Source organism: Amphibalanus amphitrite, unplaced genomic scaffold (assembly GCF_019059575.1).
Source record: "Amphibalanus amphitrite isolate SeventyFive unplaced genomic scaffold, NRLGWU_Aamphi_draft 000375F_arrow, whole genome shotgun sequence".
Taxonomy (NCBI): Eukaryota; Metazoa; Arthropoda; class Thecostraca; order Balanomorpha; family Balanidae; genus Amphibalanus; species Amphibalanus amphitrite.
The window spans coordinates 275589-293129 of NW_024881869.1; the positions used below are offsets into that span (position 1 = coordinate 275589).

The window sequence follows — 17541 nt, forward strand, 5'->3', positions numbered from 1 at the left end:
GGAGAGCTCCATGATCGACTCTGGGGTCCCCATGCCGGCTTTAGGACCCAAGCCACGTTTTGTGCCCCATGACGGCCTCCAAGGGCCCTCACGATGACCTCTATGACCCCTAGGGCCTTCACTAGCGACCTCTGCCCCCCTTCCCCGACGACCTTTGAGGGTCCTGCTCCTGACGACGACAGCTGAGTGCCTCCACGGAGGCTCCAGTGGCCACACTTCGAGGGCCCCACAACGGTCTCTGGGGCCCCCACGACAGCTCTAAACGTGGTCCACGACAGGACCAAACGTAGGTCCAGGGGCCCACTCCCTTGGTTCTAAGAGCCTTGCGACGGCTTTTGTGTATAGGTAATGGCTAATGTTTTTCGCAAACTTCGGCTTGTCACAATCATTGATTAAATTTAAAAAAGTGAGGGGCCTTCCTGCGATTTGGAGGGCCCCTGGAGACAATTTTGCACCCCATCTAAAACGTCTCCCGCCGACACTGTTTGATGTTTCAATGGTTTGTTTCGGCCACTTTGGTCCATCGATTGCTTCAAAGGTACGCAAAATACTTTAAGAAATGAATGTTTCGTGTGCAACATTGTAAATGTAATCAATATTATAATCGATTGCGCAAATTCGGAGAACGGGCCCGTCTGCCACATTGGTCTGCTCTTTAGTAAGTTTGTCTGTGTTTTATGCAAGTGATTCATAGAAAGCGCTATTTTTGTAGCTTGCACACCATTTTTGTCTACGTCAACAAATATCGTCCCTTGTGGGCGGAACTTGTATGGTTTGCAAGGCTATATAAACCAGGTAGAACGCTCCGGGAAAAAAGTTGGAAACAATAAATTAGTTGCAGCATTCCCTGATGACGCGAATGTGGGTCAGCGGCCGGCGGCCGGCGGCCGCTAACACTGTATGAGGATGAGTGCACGGAACTTTTGCTTGTTGGAGATTGCGCTAGGCAGTTTAAAGGGACCCTCCCACCTTAACATTAGTTTTGAGTTGAGATAGCCAAGTTTGCGGCCAGGCTCAGAAACCACCATTTATCCTGGTCGCAACCCCCGCAGCTTTATGGTGTTCAAGAAATTTCTTCCCTTTACTTGCAGGGTGGGACCAGCGTGGTCCCTATCTCTTAACCATTACGGGAATCTGATGACGTCATCAGGCTTTCGAACGTCCGTTAAATGTTTGACTAAAACGTTTTGTAGCACGCGGTGGTATATGCTGCTTTGCGCGCAACAAATGCCGCACTTTCAAATAAAGTCGCTAGGAACAGCGGAGATCCCAAAAAGTAAACAAAGGTAAAAGTCTAATATCTTGAAAACCGGTGAATATTTTTCGATGAAATTTGGTAGATATTCGTTTTTGCTCTTTCTGAACCGAGCGACATCATTTTCATGCCAATTCATTAACTTTTTTGAAGGTGGGAGGGTCCCTTTAATGTTAATGTTAGGTTATGTTTCGAAAGTAAATTGAACGACGCTTCGAACGCCGTCAATGAATTTTTGATGCGACGCGTATTTGTTTAGTTTGAGCCGGCGAACTTTTACCTTCCGACCGCGCGGGGAGGCGATATGGTGCCACACTGACGGTTTTTACGATAGCTCAAAATTCTTTTGAGCTAAAGAGCTGAAATTTGACTCGTCCAATCTTTTGATCAAGCTGGATCTTCTGGTACAGGTCGCATTTTTAAAGTAGGTACGTCAGGTTGTTGACCTATGTTGTCGCTCGTGAGCCTCTGCACAGTCCGAAAACAATGCAATTTCTGAACACTCAGTGCCAAGAAATCCTTCACAGAAAGATGACACTTGGCAGAAAAAAGAGCTGTCGGTTTCTTATCGTTCGTATGTATCGTGTTTTCACAAGAGTTTAGTAAGGTCAGGTCCGTCACGTGACGTCCCCTCATAACTCAATAGGTTTACTTTCATAGAAGCGTTTATCAATCGCCAGAAATCTTAGCCAATCCCATGTGGACACTGGATCCATACCCACATGGGGCCCTCCTGACTGGCCACTCCCTCTGAAATCCACAAAGCATTGGGCTGCGGCCACGGTTATGTATTAATGCTTTTCACTGACAGAAATACAACAACTTCAACCACCACAGTGCACGCCGCCACAACAGTCCGACCCACGTCCCTGATATCGACTAGCACCCGGCCGGATGCACATACGCGGAGCCAATCAGTCCGAATGTGACCTGAAGCTTACTATTGCTGTGTCGCATGGCGCATGGTACAGGACGATTCCTAGCAGCTGTCGGCTTGAGTGGAGAAACAGCCGTTGCGACACACCGCGCCGGCGACAGAGCTCAGCAGGACTGGTTTGAGGCTAAAGCCGGAGGTAAGGGCGGATACAGGCACATACATTGCAGGACAAATAACAGGATGTCAGTTAGGGATATAATTCAAGACGAATGATTCAAGACGGACTGAAATAATGCACATTCTGCTCAGAGCTCATTTAGATACCAACTTCAAACTTGACATTTATAGCACCACGGAAACAATTGGCACACAGGAAAGAAACAAAAGATGAGGTGTTTTTAACTCAAGGAGGTAAAAAGAGGTTGCATATGATGGAACAGCCCGAAGTGCAGACAAGCACATATTTTTGGTAATAGCTATCAGCTGTCCTACTTCTCTTCTCCCTTCACCAACTACTGGACACATTTGAAGCATCATATTAGCACCAATGTCCATAACAAAAGCTTGCAAGTAGTTTTATGAAGCCAAGGGAAATATGCCTACATCATGCATGTAAGCTCAAAATGCATTACAAAGGAAGGTTATCTAAAGAGAATAGTGGGCAAAAGCATTTCATAGTTGAATTATTCAAAACTGCACACAGGGCAAACATAAAGCAGCAAGTGTAGTGTTCTGTTATGCTTAAAAATAGTCCAAAACAAAATACAATCTTTTCTTGTTTGAATTGGTTGTTCTTCTATGCCACTTCATCCATATCTTGATTACAGATGGGCTGTTACTGTAGGCTGATGAAGTGACACTTGATTGTCTTTACTCTTTGTGCGAGTTTCAGTTGCAGCCTCCTAGGTACTGCACTGGAAAGCAGATTGAATTGAATGCCTCTGAAAGATAGGAATATAGGCAAAGTTAGCTGTAGTAGTGTCAATGATAATAGACATGACATTTTTGTCTTTTGACATACATTTGTTGAAGTACAAAAAGATACAAAATAAATTGGTTTGTTTCAAGACACCCACACTGCACAAAGCCGCACAGACATTACACAAGCATATGAAATTGGTACACATAAAACTTGATGATTAAAAAGGTCAAAACTAGCAACAATAATTAATTGAAGTAAAAGTTACAATCACAATCATTTGATTTAAAATGACTTGACAAAGTCACAAGACGCAACACTCCTATTCACTTAAGAAAAGTGTTTATGCTTTCATTATCCTCCACATATCAACCAGCTTGATACCAGGCTGTGCAATAGTGGGTACATAACCCCATGTTTCCATTTTATTAGAGCAAGTGGTGTTACAACAACAATACTAATGTCAAACCCACATCTGCAACCCGTACTGAAGTTTCAATCACCTTACAAGAACACCTTCTGGCAGTTTGATGGGCAGAATGGTCATAACTTCTTTCTCCTCATATTCCACACAAATTATCTCTTATACAGATACAGTTTAGACTTGGTCATGGCAAGCATTTTCGAGAAAAAATATGATAAAAGTCCAAGACAAACGTCCAGAGAAACAACACCAACATAAAACACCGACTATGTAGCACTAATACTGTCAAACTCATAAAAATATATACATGAGTCGATCAGAAATTCACTGTAGATTTCGAAAATGGTGTCAAATGCCACTCAAATATCCCCATTCGCATGTACGAAGCAATATAACACTGGCCTTCAGTTCCGCGTGCCATTCTCCATAGGCCACTGTGTATTAAATAACGCGTTCACTGATCGCAAAAAAATGAGACCCACATATGACGCGTTTGCTACCAGCCAATCAGCGCTCGAGATGCCGAGCGCTGATTGGTGGAGAGGGCCGTCGTCAGCAGTCCATTACATGTTGTTTTCCTTGAACATATACGTGAGCAGCTGATGCTGCTCACGGGTTGTTTCCATTTTTCGTAATGCTGAAGGCACGGGAGCGAACCCCCCTGATGGTTTGTTTCGTGAATTACTGCTTTTACTTTTATTTTTTAAGATTGTTTGATGTGTTTGTAAGTCCATGACATCCTTGATCCGTGGATGAATGTGACGGGAGGTAGAGACTGGGGAGGGTTTTATTGAAAGTAGCAAGAAACAGGACTGCTGAGTTCCATGGATTTTATGGATACAGCTCCGTTTCTGACGAGCTGTATGATTTTGTGTAAAACAACACATTTACATTGACAGTATGTTGGGATACACAGCCCAAATTGATGATGGACACAATGCAGACACACTTTTCTGGTTTGTAACCTTTATATGTAGTTACTGCCAGGATTAGTTCTAGCATTGAAGAACTGGCGTGTCTTGTGCTTCCGGGTTCCTCTTCTCAGTCTTCTCCCTCCCTACACCCGTCCTGTAAGGCTGGGAAGTGGAGGAACCCCACAAGGTGAGTAAACAAGGTGAGAGTGCTGGCTGCCAGTTGCCAATTGCCAGTTTTCAACGATTTTTTAAGTAAGTAGGTAGGTACCTACCAAAGAACCAACTGTTGCAATACCAAATTAACATGTCAAACATAACTGTGAATATCTTACCTTACCTTACCTTACCAGGTACAGGAATTTAGATGGCCAAACTTGGTCTGTTTGGGTCCTGATCTCATCGAGCCAGGGGCGGATCCAAGGGGGGGGTCACATGGGTCATGGCCCCCCCTTGAGGCCCGGGGCCCAAAGAACTGCCAGGGGCACCACCGGCCTATCAGGGGTATCACAGTCCTGACAGGGGCACCACAGGACCGCCAGTGGCACCACAGGCCTAGCAGGGACACCACGGGCCTGGTGCCCCTGGGCCCTGACAGGACTGTAACGCCCCTGACAAGCCTGAAGTGTCCCCGGTAGGCACGTGGTGCCCCTGACAGGCCTGAGGCGCCCCTGCAAGGGCGGTGGTGCCCCTGGCAGGCCTGTGGTGTCCATGGCAGGCCTGTGGTGCCCTTGCTAGGCCTCTGGTGCCCCTGACAGGCTTGTAATGCCCCTGGAAGGACTGTGGTGCCCCTGGGCCCTGACAAGCCTGAGGTGCCCCTGACAGGCCAGTGGTGCCCTTGCTAGGCCTGTGGTGCCCCTGGCAGGCCTCTGGTGCCCCTGACAGGCTTGCGGTGCCCTTGGAAGGACTGTGGTGTCCCTGGGCGCTGACAAGCCTGAGGTGCCCCTGACAGGCCCGTGGTGCCCTTGTTAGGCCTGTGGTGCCCCTGGCAGGCCTCTGGTGCCCTTGCTAGGCCGCTGGTGCCCCTGGCAGGCCTCTGGTGCCCTTGCTAGGCCGCTGGTACCCCTGCGCCCGGAGAGGACTGGTGCCCCTGAAAAGTCTGAAGTGCCCCTCGGCAGGCCCGTGGTGCCCCTGACAGGCCCAAGGTGCCCCTGCGAGGCCGGTGGTGCCCCTGGCAGGTCTGTGGCGCCCCTGGCAGACCTGTGTTGACTGGTGCCCCTGCTAGGTCGCTGGTGCCCCTCACAGACCTGTGGTGCCCCTGGGCCTTGACAAGCCTGAGATGCCTGGCTATGACAGGCTCGTGGTGCCCCTGATAGACCAGTGGTGCCCTTGCTAGGCCTGTAGTGCCCCTGGCAGGCCTCTGGTGCCCCTGCTACCCCTGCGCCCGGAGAGGACTATGGTGCCCCTGAAAAGCCTGAAGTGCCTCTCGACAGGCCCGTGGTGCCCCTGGCCCCTGACAGGCCCAAGTTACCCCTGCGAGGTCGGTGGTGCTCCTGGCAGACCTCTGGTGCCCCTTGCAGGTCTGTGGTGCCCCTGGCAGGCCTGTGTTGACTGGTGCCCCTGCTAGGCCGCTGGTGCCCCTCACAGGCCTGCGGTGCCCCTGGAAGGACTGTGGTGCCCCTGCCCCTAGGGGTGCTCATGGGCCCAACAGGTCCGTTGTGCCCCTGACAGGCCTGTCGTGTATACTTGCTAGACCTGTGGTGCCCCACTTCCTGGCAGGCCTGTGGTGCCCCTGGCGGGCCTGTGGCGCCCCTACAAGGCCGTAGGTGCCCCTGAAAGGTTTGTGGTGTCCCTGGAAGGACTTTGGTGCCCCTGACAAGCCTGAAGTGTCAAGGACAGACCCTTTAGACGCCAGGGTCAAGTTCGTCGGACTGACAACGATTTGCTTACCTGATAACGTTCCTGGTAAGTACTAAGTACTCACTACTCAGCGTCCACAACATATATACACATAGCATCTATGCACATAGCACATTCATATATAGCTTACAATTGGTAAATGTGGTTGTGGCTAAGAGTTAAGATACTGACTAAAAATAAAAAATAAAAAGAAAAAAACTGAAAATGGGGGCACCACCAAAATGAAGTGGACGAAATCCGTTGAGTTTTTAATTTTGGGTATAGGTAGGGGCACCACTTCGATTCATGACCCTCCCCTTGGAGTTTTCCTGGATCCGCCCCTGCATCGAGCTCCATGCATGAGGATAGACATAGGATGAGCTTAGTCTGGGATATCAAAGCAGGATGCAATATACATAAACATGTTTTATTACTTCTAGGAACTGACTGATAGCTGCAATTTGATAACTGAACAAACCTGATCAGGAAACTCAAATTGGGTCAAATTAAGGCTACATCATATCAAATTTGGTTTGGCTGGGTTAAGTGAGGTTAGGGCGTATATTATGAGCATTTAATATTTTGCGAACCTTCGCAAAAATGCTGAAATTGATATGATTTTCTATAAATTAAATTTGAAAAATTAATCTTAAATGTTGCTACCGTAATGTTTGGTTGCTAGGTAAGTACAAAGTTACTGACTTATGTTATTTTGATGTTTTTGCTGGAAAGGTATTAAGTGTGGCATGATAATAAATTTGAGGAAAATGCTGCAAAACTTGATTGATAAATGATAAGTGAAATGATGGGAATCATCAAATTGTCTTTCAAACAAGTCAGAATATGATCAAAATCTAGTACTTTAGTGTTTTCTTTTACTGTTTCTTTTACCTTTTCTTTTACTTTTAAAATACTTTTTAGTATTTTCAAGTTTTTTTCTGTGTACTTAATCTGAGATGGAACAGCTGATTCCAGGCATAAAAAGCTGTTTGGATTAGCATTAGGTATGCATCTGAAGTATTGCCATTATTGATTAGACATTGTAAGTGAGAATGGAGATCTAATAGGAAGAGATTTGTCTTGGGGTGGGCATGTGTGCACCGAGTCATTTGCTGTAAGTGAGAATGGAGATCTAATAGGAAGAGATTTGTCTTGGGGTGGGCATGTGTGCACCGAGTCATTTGCCATTTTTGAAATGTGTTTAGGACAAATGCAAATGCCTTTTTCAGGTTTTGAACATCTAGTCATTTTCTACAAGAAGACATGTCTAAACACTACAATCACAAAATGCAGTCGAACACAGCCCTGCCTCCATTGATTGAAGTGAAATCCAAGGTATTTATAGGATATCAATTCATCATTTTTCTTCACTTGTCAGTGACACACGTATTCTCTTATATAATTATATTTTTCTTTCACCTTCACTCCTGACCATTGCTTTCCAGCTTTTATGGAAATATGATTTTGAATGTTATATTTGAAGTATATTAGATGTGTTGTTCTTGATTATTAGATATTGCTGTTTCATTTCATCGCCTACCTTGGGCACTCTCCTGCTTGTCATTGTTCACAGCCCTCCCTCTAATTATCCCCCCCCCCCATTCCACCTTTCCCTGAACAGTTCGACGCCGAATTCCGGCGCTACAGCATAGAGCGCGGCAAGATGAAGAAATTCGATGAACTCTATCAGCTGGTTCAGCGGATCCATTTCCTCGAGGAGATCCCATTCACCATCAGCTACACAGACCCGCGCGACGGCTACCTGCTGCCCATCAACAACGACGACAACTTCGCCAAGTCGCTCGAGTGCGCCCGGCCCCTGCTGCGTATCATTCTTCAGAGGAAAGGTGCGGCGCGGTGCGAGACATGCATACAGGCTGGTGGAGGTAGCGCAGTGAGTGTGGAATGCTTGCTAGGCGGGATTGTGAAGCATAGAAATTTAGAAGCCAGTTTTATTTGGGAAAAATGTTGATTAAGTCTACAAGGCTTTTATATTTTTATTGAATCGGACAGTTGTAGTTCAGCATGCATTCAAAGATAGGCATTCATTTATTCAAACATGTTTTTTAGAGTAAACCAAACACAAGCTGCAAGTTTAGCATGAATCTATATCCTCCCCAGTCCCCCTGTCTCATGACAAGCCTGAAAGCCGTCTCGTGTCCGCCCACAGGAGCCCCGGGTGAGAGCGTCTGGGACATTAGTGGCGCCAACACGATGAAGCGGACCAAGTTTCTGCCGCAGCTGATCGGCTCGCCCAAAGTCAAGCCTCCCATCTCCTACCCGGAGGATTTCAGACAGGTAGAGTGGGATATGATGCATTGCAGAGACTTTGGCAGGAAAAATTTGCGTGTAAGCTAGCACATAGGGCATAGGAAATAGCATGTGTGCTGCGTGTATGCACCCATATTGTTTGTGACGGCCTGCCGCTATGCCGAATCTGTTGTTTGATGTTCGAATCGTTCGGCCGGTCTGATCTTTATCTGAACATTTCCGTCTGGCTCGTATCTGTTCCGATTGTCCGTTTCCGTCCCACTATGAATATCCCGGTTTCATTCACCGCTGGATTACTCGACTATCACATACCTGATATTTACCAGCGTCCTGTTCTTCTTCAATGGTAATATCCACCATTCCCACTTCCCATGCCCAAAAAAACGTTCAGCTTGTATTTCAGATGCCCTGCCACGTGTTCTAAATAAAGAAGTCCGGGTTCAAGTGGATTATCCGTTCATCTCTTCATGCATCCATTAAGCATGAGCTCTACAGGGCTGGGCAGATAAATTGGGACAAATTTCAACTTCCTCTAAAACGACTATTTTTTGAGTGATTAAGATAATTTTTGAACGTAAATATAGGCTAATGAATACTTTTCCATGTTATGCAGGTTGCGTTGTAATTTTGAATCGGCTGATCACAGAACGTGGGCTTAAGCAAGTGACTATCAACTTAGTCCGCGCCCACATGCATGCCAATACTCTAATTATGCTCCATCAAATGGCTGAAAGTAGTGTGTATCGAACAGACGTAAACGTTGGAGGAAGAGAAGATGTTGACTCATCCTTACATACTTATTGCATTGACACCGGCCGCTCCCCCGGTTTTCCAGGGGGGCTAAAAGGCAAAATTCAGTTAAATCAGAGGACCCTCGCGAAAACAGTGGCGCGAGTTTACAACGAAGGTAGCCGCGCTATGAGAAAGCGATATACCAGCACCTCAAACATGTACTCTTATGCATTGATGCATATCGACCTGTTAACATAGATGTTGAAGCAGCTGTGACGTTATAAAGATTGTTTCCTCTTGAAGGGCTTGGAGAAGCGAGCATGCACGTGCAGGTCTTTTTCGACGATGGTATCCCCATAACCGAACATATGAACAACCGCAAACACCATGAAACATCGCAACCAGCCCAGAAGACGTGATCTTAGTTCCAAAAAGCATGCAGCACACCTCGGTGATGGCATTCCACTCGGTGACTTCTGACGGCCACGTGGGGCCCCCTTATTTTACGGAATCTGGGGGGGTTCGCCCTTACAGCGTACCTAACCATTATTCCGGCAGTTCGAATCAACAAGATGGAAGAAGGCAACATCCTGCATGGAGTGATGCTCTTCGAGGAGTCAGCTCCCCGGCATACAGTAAATTAAATACAAAATCTCCTGAAACGGAGGATCCCGCAAACTGTACCCAAGGCTAAATGCCCCCTCCCTCATTAAACCTCAGCCCACACAAGTTCTGGTTGCTGAGGCGTTTTTGCGGCCGAGTCTAACGAACGTCCCCATGTGACTGTGGTGAGCCTCAGCAGTGCCAGTTGGCTACAATTACGAGCCATTTCAGACTGGAGATCTCGCCGCGCGTGCGGCCAGTCCAGGCACCGATAAGGACTGATGCAGGTGGACCACAGTGATCATATTTGATGATAAATGTGTAAAATTGGTGTGACAATATGTGATCCAAATTTGAAATGCCTACGTTTACAAATTTCTAAGCTACGGCGTTCTGAATGCAAATATGTATTTTGTCCCAATTTATCTGCCCAACCCTGTAGGTACATCTAGCTCTCTGTTCCCTTTTTCCTGTCTATCCCTCCGTTTCCTCTGTTTCTTGTTGTTTCTTCCAGTTCCTGTTTCCTCTGGTTCCCGCTCCGTTTCCTCAGTTTCCGTTCCGTTTCCGTTCTGTCTCCTCTGACGACAGTCCGTCGGTGTCGACAGGTGGCTCAGATTATAGACGTCGACACGGTGCCCGAGCGGTGCCGACGAGTACGGCTCCTCAAACACGGCTCGGAGAAACCACTGGGCTTCTACATCCGAGACGGCACCAGTCTCCGGGTCACGCCTACAGGGCTGGAGAAGGTCGGTGGGGAGAGGATATGGGAATGTTCAGAGGATTTATGGAAGATGAGATAGTTTGCGTGGGCCTAAGTGTGGATAGAGAGATAAGTTTTTCTTTTTGGCCTAAGGGGTGTTTATGGGATTGCTAATGTTTGGGATGTCAGAAGGTGTTTTTTTTTCAAATAAGGTTATTTGAAAGGTGGTAAGGATTGAGCTGTCTTCATGGCGATTGTCGATAGGATTCATGCGATACTTTTACTGATGAACGAATCCTAGATGACGCTTAAATAAAAGCAAAATGATATAGCCTTAGTTAAAACGACATGACCCGCTATTCAATTCTTCTTTCTTATGACTTCTTAACTTCAGTTCTTCATTCTTCTGACTTATGAATTCTGAGTTCTTACACGTTCTGATCGCTGCCCTGTGACCCCAGGTGCCCGGTATCTTCATCTCCCGCCTGGTGCCGGGCGGCCTGGCCGAGAGTACCGGTCTGCTGGCCGTCAACGATGAGGTCCTCGAGGTCAACGGCATCGAGGTGGCCGGCAAAACACTCGACCAGGTATGTGCTAAGCTTGTGTCGCGCCGGGACCGAGATGGAATCCGGTGGCCTGTCACTGATAAAATGTTTGATATTTTTTAAGTGAACGATATTTCAATTTGTCTTTAACTTTCGTTCTAGCCTGTTCGCAGTCACATTTTGAATTAGCGTCACTATTCAGGCTTCCTTAGCTTGCTCTCCTGATGAATGTACAGCCCTCAGCAGACTGCGTGGTAGGTATTCTTTATGCGACAAAAGCGATAATAACTCAAAGGCTATGCTATCAGTCGGTCGGAACTCACTGCAAATAGATGCACCATGCTCCACTCCTTCGATTAGGTCTATCACTAAACAAGGTAAACGCCTTGTGTGGCAACAAAATGCAAGTTTGTTTTGGGGGCAAATATAAACTTTTGGGTTTTGTTGCCGAACTAGATGGAAAATGAATACGGTGATGATGCCAATTTAAGGTGCGGAGTCTCGCGCGTCTTGCTGTCACGATTTCCGAGTGACCAATAGCACAGTATTCGCGTTATTCTCGTTTTTGTCAAAAAAAGAATACCTACCACGCAGTGATAGGTATTCTTTTTATTGGGGCTTTGGGCTGTACTTATACAAATGCAAACCACGTGAATCTTTTTTCATCGCTGCACACTGTCGTCCTTGACAGCCCCGGCCCCTGCCACGTTCTCTGTTATGCGTCTGTGACTCCATGCCTTCATCCTTGCATTGAACCGTGTCACATGCCTTGACCCTGCACCTTCCTCAGGTAACCGACATGATGGTGGCCAACTCTTCCAACCTGATCGTCACCGTCAAACCGGCCAACCAGCGCTACCCGCTGGAGGCGGAGCGGGGCAGCAGCGCGCGCACGTCCCAGCTGAGCCGTGTGTCGGCTCAGTCCGGCCGCTCCACACGCAGTTCCGACTCGGGAGGAGCCGGTCCGGAGGATCTGAGTGGCGGACTGCTGGCCGGCAGGAACGACGGCGTGCTGCATCTCTGAGAAGAGAAAGGGGAGGAAGGTTGAAGGGACGGACAGAGAAGTGGATGAGAGGGGAGAGAGGAGACGAGATAGAGGACAGTTGTTGCTGAGGGGGACGATGTGGGGTATGCACTCTGCGTGGGAGTGTGTGTGTGCGTGAACCATGCTTACTGAGTGTTTGTCCGAATGTATGACGCGAAGTGAGCAGGACGTGTGACTTAGCGGACTTTACCCGCGGCGTGATGAGATTTGTTGAGCTGAAGACGGGGTCGCGACTCTGACGCGGCCCCAGTGTGCGACTGCCCAGTCGACCCCAGCTCTCCTCCCGCCCAGCCCGTCTGGGTTGGGGACTGACATTGTTGATTGCCGAGCTTTTGGTGCCTCGGCCAGAGGGTGGCGGCTGCACGGTACACACATTCCTTCCCAGAGCTGTGGAGTGTACTGGGGTGCAAACTGCAGCTCTACTGGCCACCGGCGGTGATGTGGCGTGAATTCGGGTGTTAAACTGCAGCTCTACCGGCCACCGGTGGCTGTGGCGCATATTTGATGGAAACTGGCAGCTCCACTGACAAGCTGCAGTGGCGTGTATTCCGTGTTAAACTGCAGCTATTTTATCCCTCACGCGTTGGCGCGATAGAAGCAAGCCCTCCCCGGGCTACGAGCGGTGTAAACCTGCCACTCTAGTGTGGCGTCGCCTATACTTACACATAAAGCCGTCCTTATAAAGTGCTCGTTACATGCCCATATGTCCGCGGCCCTAGGGTCACCCTGTCTTCCGCATAAACGTATCAAAGTAGGAGAGGCAGCTAGCTCCCTTGTGATCCATGTACCGGGCCTACAGGGCCGTAAATTAGTATTGTTAGGAATATCCCGCTCGCGTCTGAGATTGTTACAGGCCTGCATTTAGACGGAGATGTTGATACCGGTTTATACCTGCGCGCGTTGGACGAAAGGAGAGCTTTACGAAGTCGTTCTCGGCAGCTAATTGAAGTAATCTTGACTGGTAGTGTGCGTAACCATGTATTAGCGCGATAGGACCGCCGCGCTGGGCTGTATTTCTCTCTCCAGAGTGCCCTTCCCTCTGCCTGTGCTGCGATTTTCGGGACCAAGCGGCGACACGGGACGGTGTTTTACCCTGCGACTGAGCTGCCGGACCGTCGGGCGGCGCCGCGAGACGATCGGTGTTTGTGATATGACAAGAAGCTGGTAGCTATTACGATCAACTGACGGTGACTTACCTAACATTCCCCAGCGCGCGCGACCGTGATTGTGTGGCCGATTGGACGCTTTTCCTGTAACGCGCGCGTGCCGTGTCCGCCCGGTAAACGGAGGAGATGATGGAGGATTACTGAGGTGTATTTATGGATGGTTTATACCGGGGACGGGAGGGACGCCGAGTGATGGACACAGGTCCGGAGCTGTCCCCGGTGTGAATGCACCGCTTCCAGCCACGGGTTGAGACGACGGAATGAAATACACTGCTGTTGACAATGCGCGACTGTATGTACATACATGCGAAACATGAGAGCTCGAACGGGTACGACCCTGGGTACGTAGGGCACTGCCCTTCGTGTTGAGCACGCTTCTGGCAAAAGGCGACATGAACTACGGCGATTGTCGGTTTGACACCAACTGTATACAAATACAACGTACCATTCACACAACCATTCCAGCCTGGGACACAACACGTGTATCACAATCTACACGATACTCCACTTGGAGCAGGACCAGTGCTAGCAAACTAGTCTTTGTACCATTGCGGACACCTTGAAAGCCCGGCATGGCTACTCAACAAATCCCCCTTCTCATGCACTTGTCCATCCTCGCCACACATACCTATTCTCACGCTTCCCCTATCATACATTCCACCCTCCCGATCCCTCCCCAGTCCCCAGTCTTCCTCTTTCCTCAGAAGTGAGCCGTGAACCGACTGATATCCATCAAATCATCAGCCAGCTCGTCGGTTTTGGCGCCAATTCTTCGCGCCACGTCGTTCCGCTCTGGCGCGGGCAGGTTGAGGTAGGAGAACACCAGGTCTCCGTCGAGCACGCCGCGCGCCGGCGGCTGCAGTTCGCGCCTCTGGCTGCGGTATGCGCGGAACGTGCGGGGGTTCAGGCCGAGGCTGTGAGGTAGCTGGCCGGTCAGCAGGTTCTGTAGCATCAGCAGCCGTCGGTAGGTCTTCTCCGGTAGGGGAAGGAGGAAGCCCAGTCCGCCGTCCAGCGAAGCTGCCGGTGGTAAGAAAGAGAAGTTAGTAAAGACGCTGAGTGAGAGACAGGTTGCTACTTGCTAATTATCTTAGTCGCCCAGAACCGCTGATAAGCTAGTGTATTTAGATGACTAAAAAAACACTACTACAGCTTCAAGGAAAACGATATGTTCCAATGTACCGCGCACAGCCAAGCCGACTAGGAATATCACGGCTCTGCTCGAGCTGTCGCAAGTGTTCACAAGTTACGACCGAACAGAGAACGCCAGATGGTAGGCTAAGGCACGCCATCTGGCAGATGCGTGTTTGGCAGATCCAGCAGTCAGCGTTCGGTAGATGCAATCTGCTCGATACGCCTCGCATGACAAATTTGGGTTACTTGATGAAATGTCGTTTCATCATGATAAGGTCATTGAAATTTGTATATAACCCAGAGGTGTGTTAGTATATAACCCAGAGGTTCCGTATAACACACCACCCAGAGGAGTTAGGTCACTCGTAGTAATAAAAATGTACATACAGCTTTTAAGGTCTTCATAGCTCGGAACAGTTGCATTCTCAATAATGCACTTTCGCCATCAATCACATCAAGACCTCCGGCGCGGCGGTTTGAGGTGACGGTATGGCCCTTGTATTATTTCGACAGTATGAATGAAGACGCTATCCAACAATGGTCCCTCACGACATACCGTAAACGGTCATGTGTCGTTTGGCCACGATGGGCGGGTGCTTCCTCTCGCCCGAAGTATCCTTCAGACGACACCGGACCCGCGTCATCGTAGTTACTCGCGAACAGAGCTGTCAACAGAACAGTCAGAATCAAACACCGGTCACGAGTCATCGTGGTCACTCGCGAGCACAGGCTGCCAACAGAACACAAACTGTCAACAACAGAGCACACCGTACCCGGGTCATTGTGATTACAAGCGAGCACAGCTGTTAACAGAATACAAACTGTCAGCAATAGTCTCCGGACCCGCGTCATGGTGGTTACACGCGAACAGAGCTGTCAACAAAATACAGGCAGTCAGCATCAAACACCGGACCCGAGTTATTGTGGTAGCTCATGAGCACAGTGCTGCCAACAGAACACAAATTGTCAGTATAAGACGTCACCGGACCCGTGTCATGGTGGTCACACGGCAGCACAGCTGTCAACAGAGCAGTCGAGATTAGACGTTAGAATAACGTAATACCCTGCGAACACACAGGTCAACATCTGACACCGGGTCATAGACTATGATCCGGTATCAGATGCTGGCCCACAGACTCAGCGGCAAGCACTCTGTTGATGAAATCGTCATCATGAATATTGAACAATGATAAATCTCAGGGAAAGGACGCTGTCACTGAAACTTCCAGTTGAAGCACAACGAATCGAACAGCTTCAATAAAAAAAAAACATTGCCACGTCCACTCACTCACACACACGTCACACACACCCCAAGTGAACCCTTCTCGCCACCACCCCTGGAGCTCCGTCGGACACCTACGTTGAAGTCTGCCCTGCGCATGAGTCTCTGTCCTCCGTTGCTCTCCCGGGCCTCCGGTTGGTACTGAAACACCACCAGGTTCGCCTCGGCGTCCGTCGCGATAAACCTGGGGAGGAAGAGACGCAGAACTCTGTCAAAAGTGGAAGGAGGAGAGCGATCAGGTACAGGGTGGAAAGTAATTACGCGAACATGTATTTTCTTACAATTTTCACCGTCAGTAGAGCATTTTTATGAGTACGGGCTGTCATGGAACATAATTGGTCCTGTTTGTTGTCACCTCATCTACCAAAAGTGACCTAACTTTGAACAATGACCTGGAAGGTCTTAAACACCTCTCCACTTAACCCGCGCCCCGTAGGGCTACCGGCGGACCCTACCACCCGTAGGGGGGGGGGGCCGTTTCGGCCCCCCCCTAAGATCTCGGAAAGTTACCGGCCGATTTTCAAAATTCAAACGGCGTTCGATAGCCCCACCCGGGAACTACCTTGTGACCAAATTTCATTGACCTAGGTCAAACCGATGACGTCACAGGTCAGGTCAAAGGTCAGATTTTCACCGTTCACAGGCAATTCAAGAAATGTGCTGTGAAAGCGAGTAAATTGGCAATTTATTGAAAACCATCGATGGTACATTGTTCGTCAAACACATACTTTGCTATCTGAGGTCACTGATACCAGGTCAGGTCACAGCGAGGTCAGGTCACCGGGGGTCACAATATGAATGTGTCGTGTGATACATGTTTTATGGTCCATTTTACATGACAAATGCGATTATGTGGGTTAGGCAGCCTTTGGGGCCAGCCTAGGTCACGTTTTTGTGAAGGTCAGGTCAAGGTCAGGTCAAATTAGGTCAAATTTCAAAGTTGATATTTTTGCATAAAATGGGTATCGATTCGATGCAGCTCGTCACGGGGAGTCTAATGGTGGTCTTCGTTTTGCTCTACGAGTTCTAGAATTGCCATAAATTGAGTTTGAAAATTTGACGTCATCATTTTTGAACAGTTTTTTCGCTATAACTTGGCCAAAAAACGAGGTATCGATCTGAAATTTGGTATGTAGATAGAAGACGGTAGGCACTATCACATATATTCCGGTTTTTTCGAAACTCAAAAAACTTTTTGGATTTTTTGGCGAATATATCCAAAAAAATGCTTTTTTGATTTTTGGGGGTCAAAACTCAAAAATTTCAAAAATTCGAGATAGCAGTTTTGTAGCCCTTTCAATTCTACACCTTTTATGTCTGATTATTTTTCTGTATCTTCAAAGCTGTAGTCCTGACAGGTCTTCTCGCGAAGGTCTTTTTTCGGTCGAAAATGACAGAACATGACGTCACTCTGACGTCATTTGTGGCCAACCTATCATAGCCTCTGGAAAAATTTTTGGTCACAATGTGTAAAATTGATGCTCGGAGGGGTCCTGAAAGTTTGGTGGCGATATCTCCAGCCGTTTAGGAGATATCGACCGAAAAGGACAGGGGGGGGGGCCGTTTCGGCCCCCCCCCCTACGGGGCGCGGGTTAAAATGGTGCAGACACCATACGCTGCACAAGACCGAAATGGGCAAAGAGCTCAATTTGGAGCTGCCAGGGAAAGCGTTTGTGATTATTTTCGCTGGACTGGCGGAGAAGGGATTCGTAGCGGTCTCAGCACCAGCATTGCACAATTATACGTTTTTTTTAAACATAACACTTGAGAGGACTTAAAAAGCAAAGCCGTCCGCGGCAGCAACCCCTCGGCGAATTCTGTCGCCGGGCGGGTGGTCACCA

The 17541-nt window shown here is 48.5% G+C and overlaps 2 protein-coding genes across 10 annotated transcripts in view; one reads left to right on the forward strand and one right to left on the reverse strand.

Moving 5' to 3' along the window:
• Positions 1-714: 714 nt before the first annotated feature.
• Positions 715-13572, forward strand: LOC122389865 (partitioning defective 6 homolog gamma-like). 9 transcript variants are annotated; one of them, XM_043382319.1, is made up of 8 exons: positions 4278-4295; positions 4597-4641; positions 7455-7560; positions 7847-8072; positions 8396-8523; positions 10437-10577; positions 10993-11118; positions 11867-13572. In XM_043382319.1, the coding sequence occupies exons 3-8, from the start codon at positions 7489-7491 to the stop codon at positions 12098-12100; spliced, it is 927 nt and encodes a 308-aa protein (XP_043238254.1). In that variant the 5' UTR covers positions 4278-4295; positions 4597-4641; positions 7455-7488; the 3' UTR covers positions 12101-13572. The 9 variants fall into 9 exon arrangements, with proteins under 9 accessions (XP_043238253.1, XP_043238259.1, XP_043238257.1 ...); XM_043382318.1 differs by lacking the exons at positions 4278-4295; positions 4597-4641 and adding an exon at positions 715-772; XM_043382324.1 differs by lacking the exons at positions 4278-4295; positions 4597-4641 and adding an exon at positions 729-767.
• LOC122389862 (cleavage and polyadenylation specificity factor subunit 1-like) overlaps positions 13415-17541 on the reverse strand; it is a 35146-nt gene continuing 31019 nt past the window's right edge. The window contains exons 22-24 of the mRNA XM_043382317.1: positions 15779-15884; positions 14975-15083; positions 13415-14304 (exon numbers count right to left, since the gene is read on the reverse strand). Coding sequence (XP_043238252.1) covers positions 13988-14304; positions 14975-15083; positions 15779-15884 — 532 coding nt within the window. The 3' untranslated portion in view covers positions 13415-13987. The remainder of the gene's footprint in view (positions 14305-14974; positions 15084-15778; positions 15885-17541) is intronic.

Bases quoted from the DNA above. Each gene is read 5' to 3' on its own strand.
- LOC122389865 (XM_043382318.1), top strand. From the start codon at position 7,489: ATGTCTAAACACTACAATCACAAAATGCAGTCGAACACAGCCCTGCCT. The intron at 7,561-7,846 runs GTATTTATAGGA...TTCCCTGAACAG, and splicing joins TGATTGAAGTGAAATCCAAG to TTCGACGCCGAATTCCGGCG. The intron at 10,578-10,992 runs GTCGGTGGGGAG...CTGTGACCCCAG, and splicing joins CGCCTACAGGGCTGGAGAAG to GTGCCCGGTATCTTCATCTC.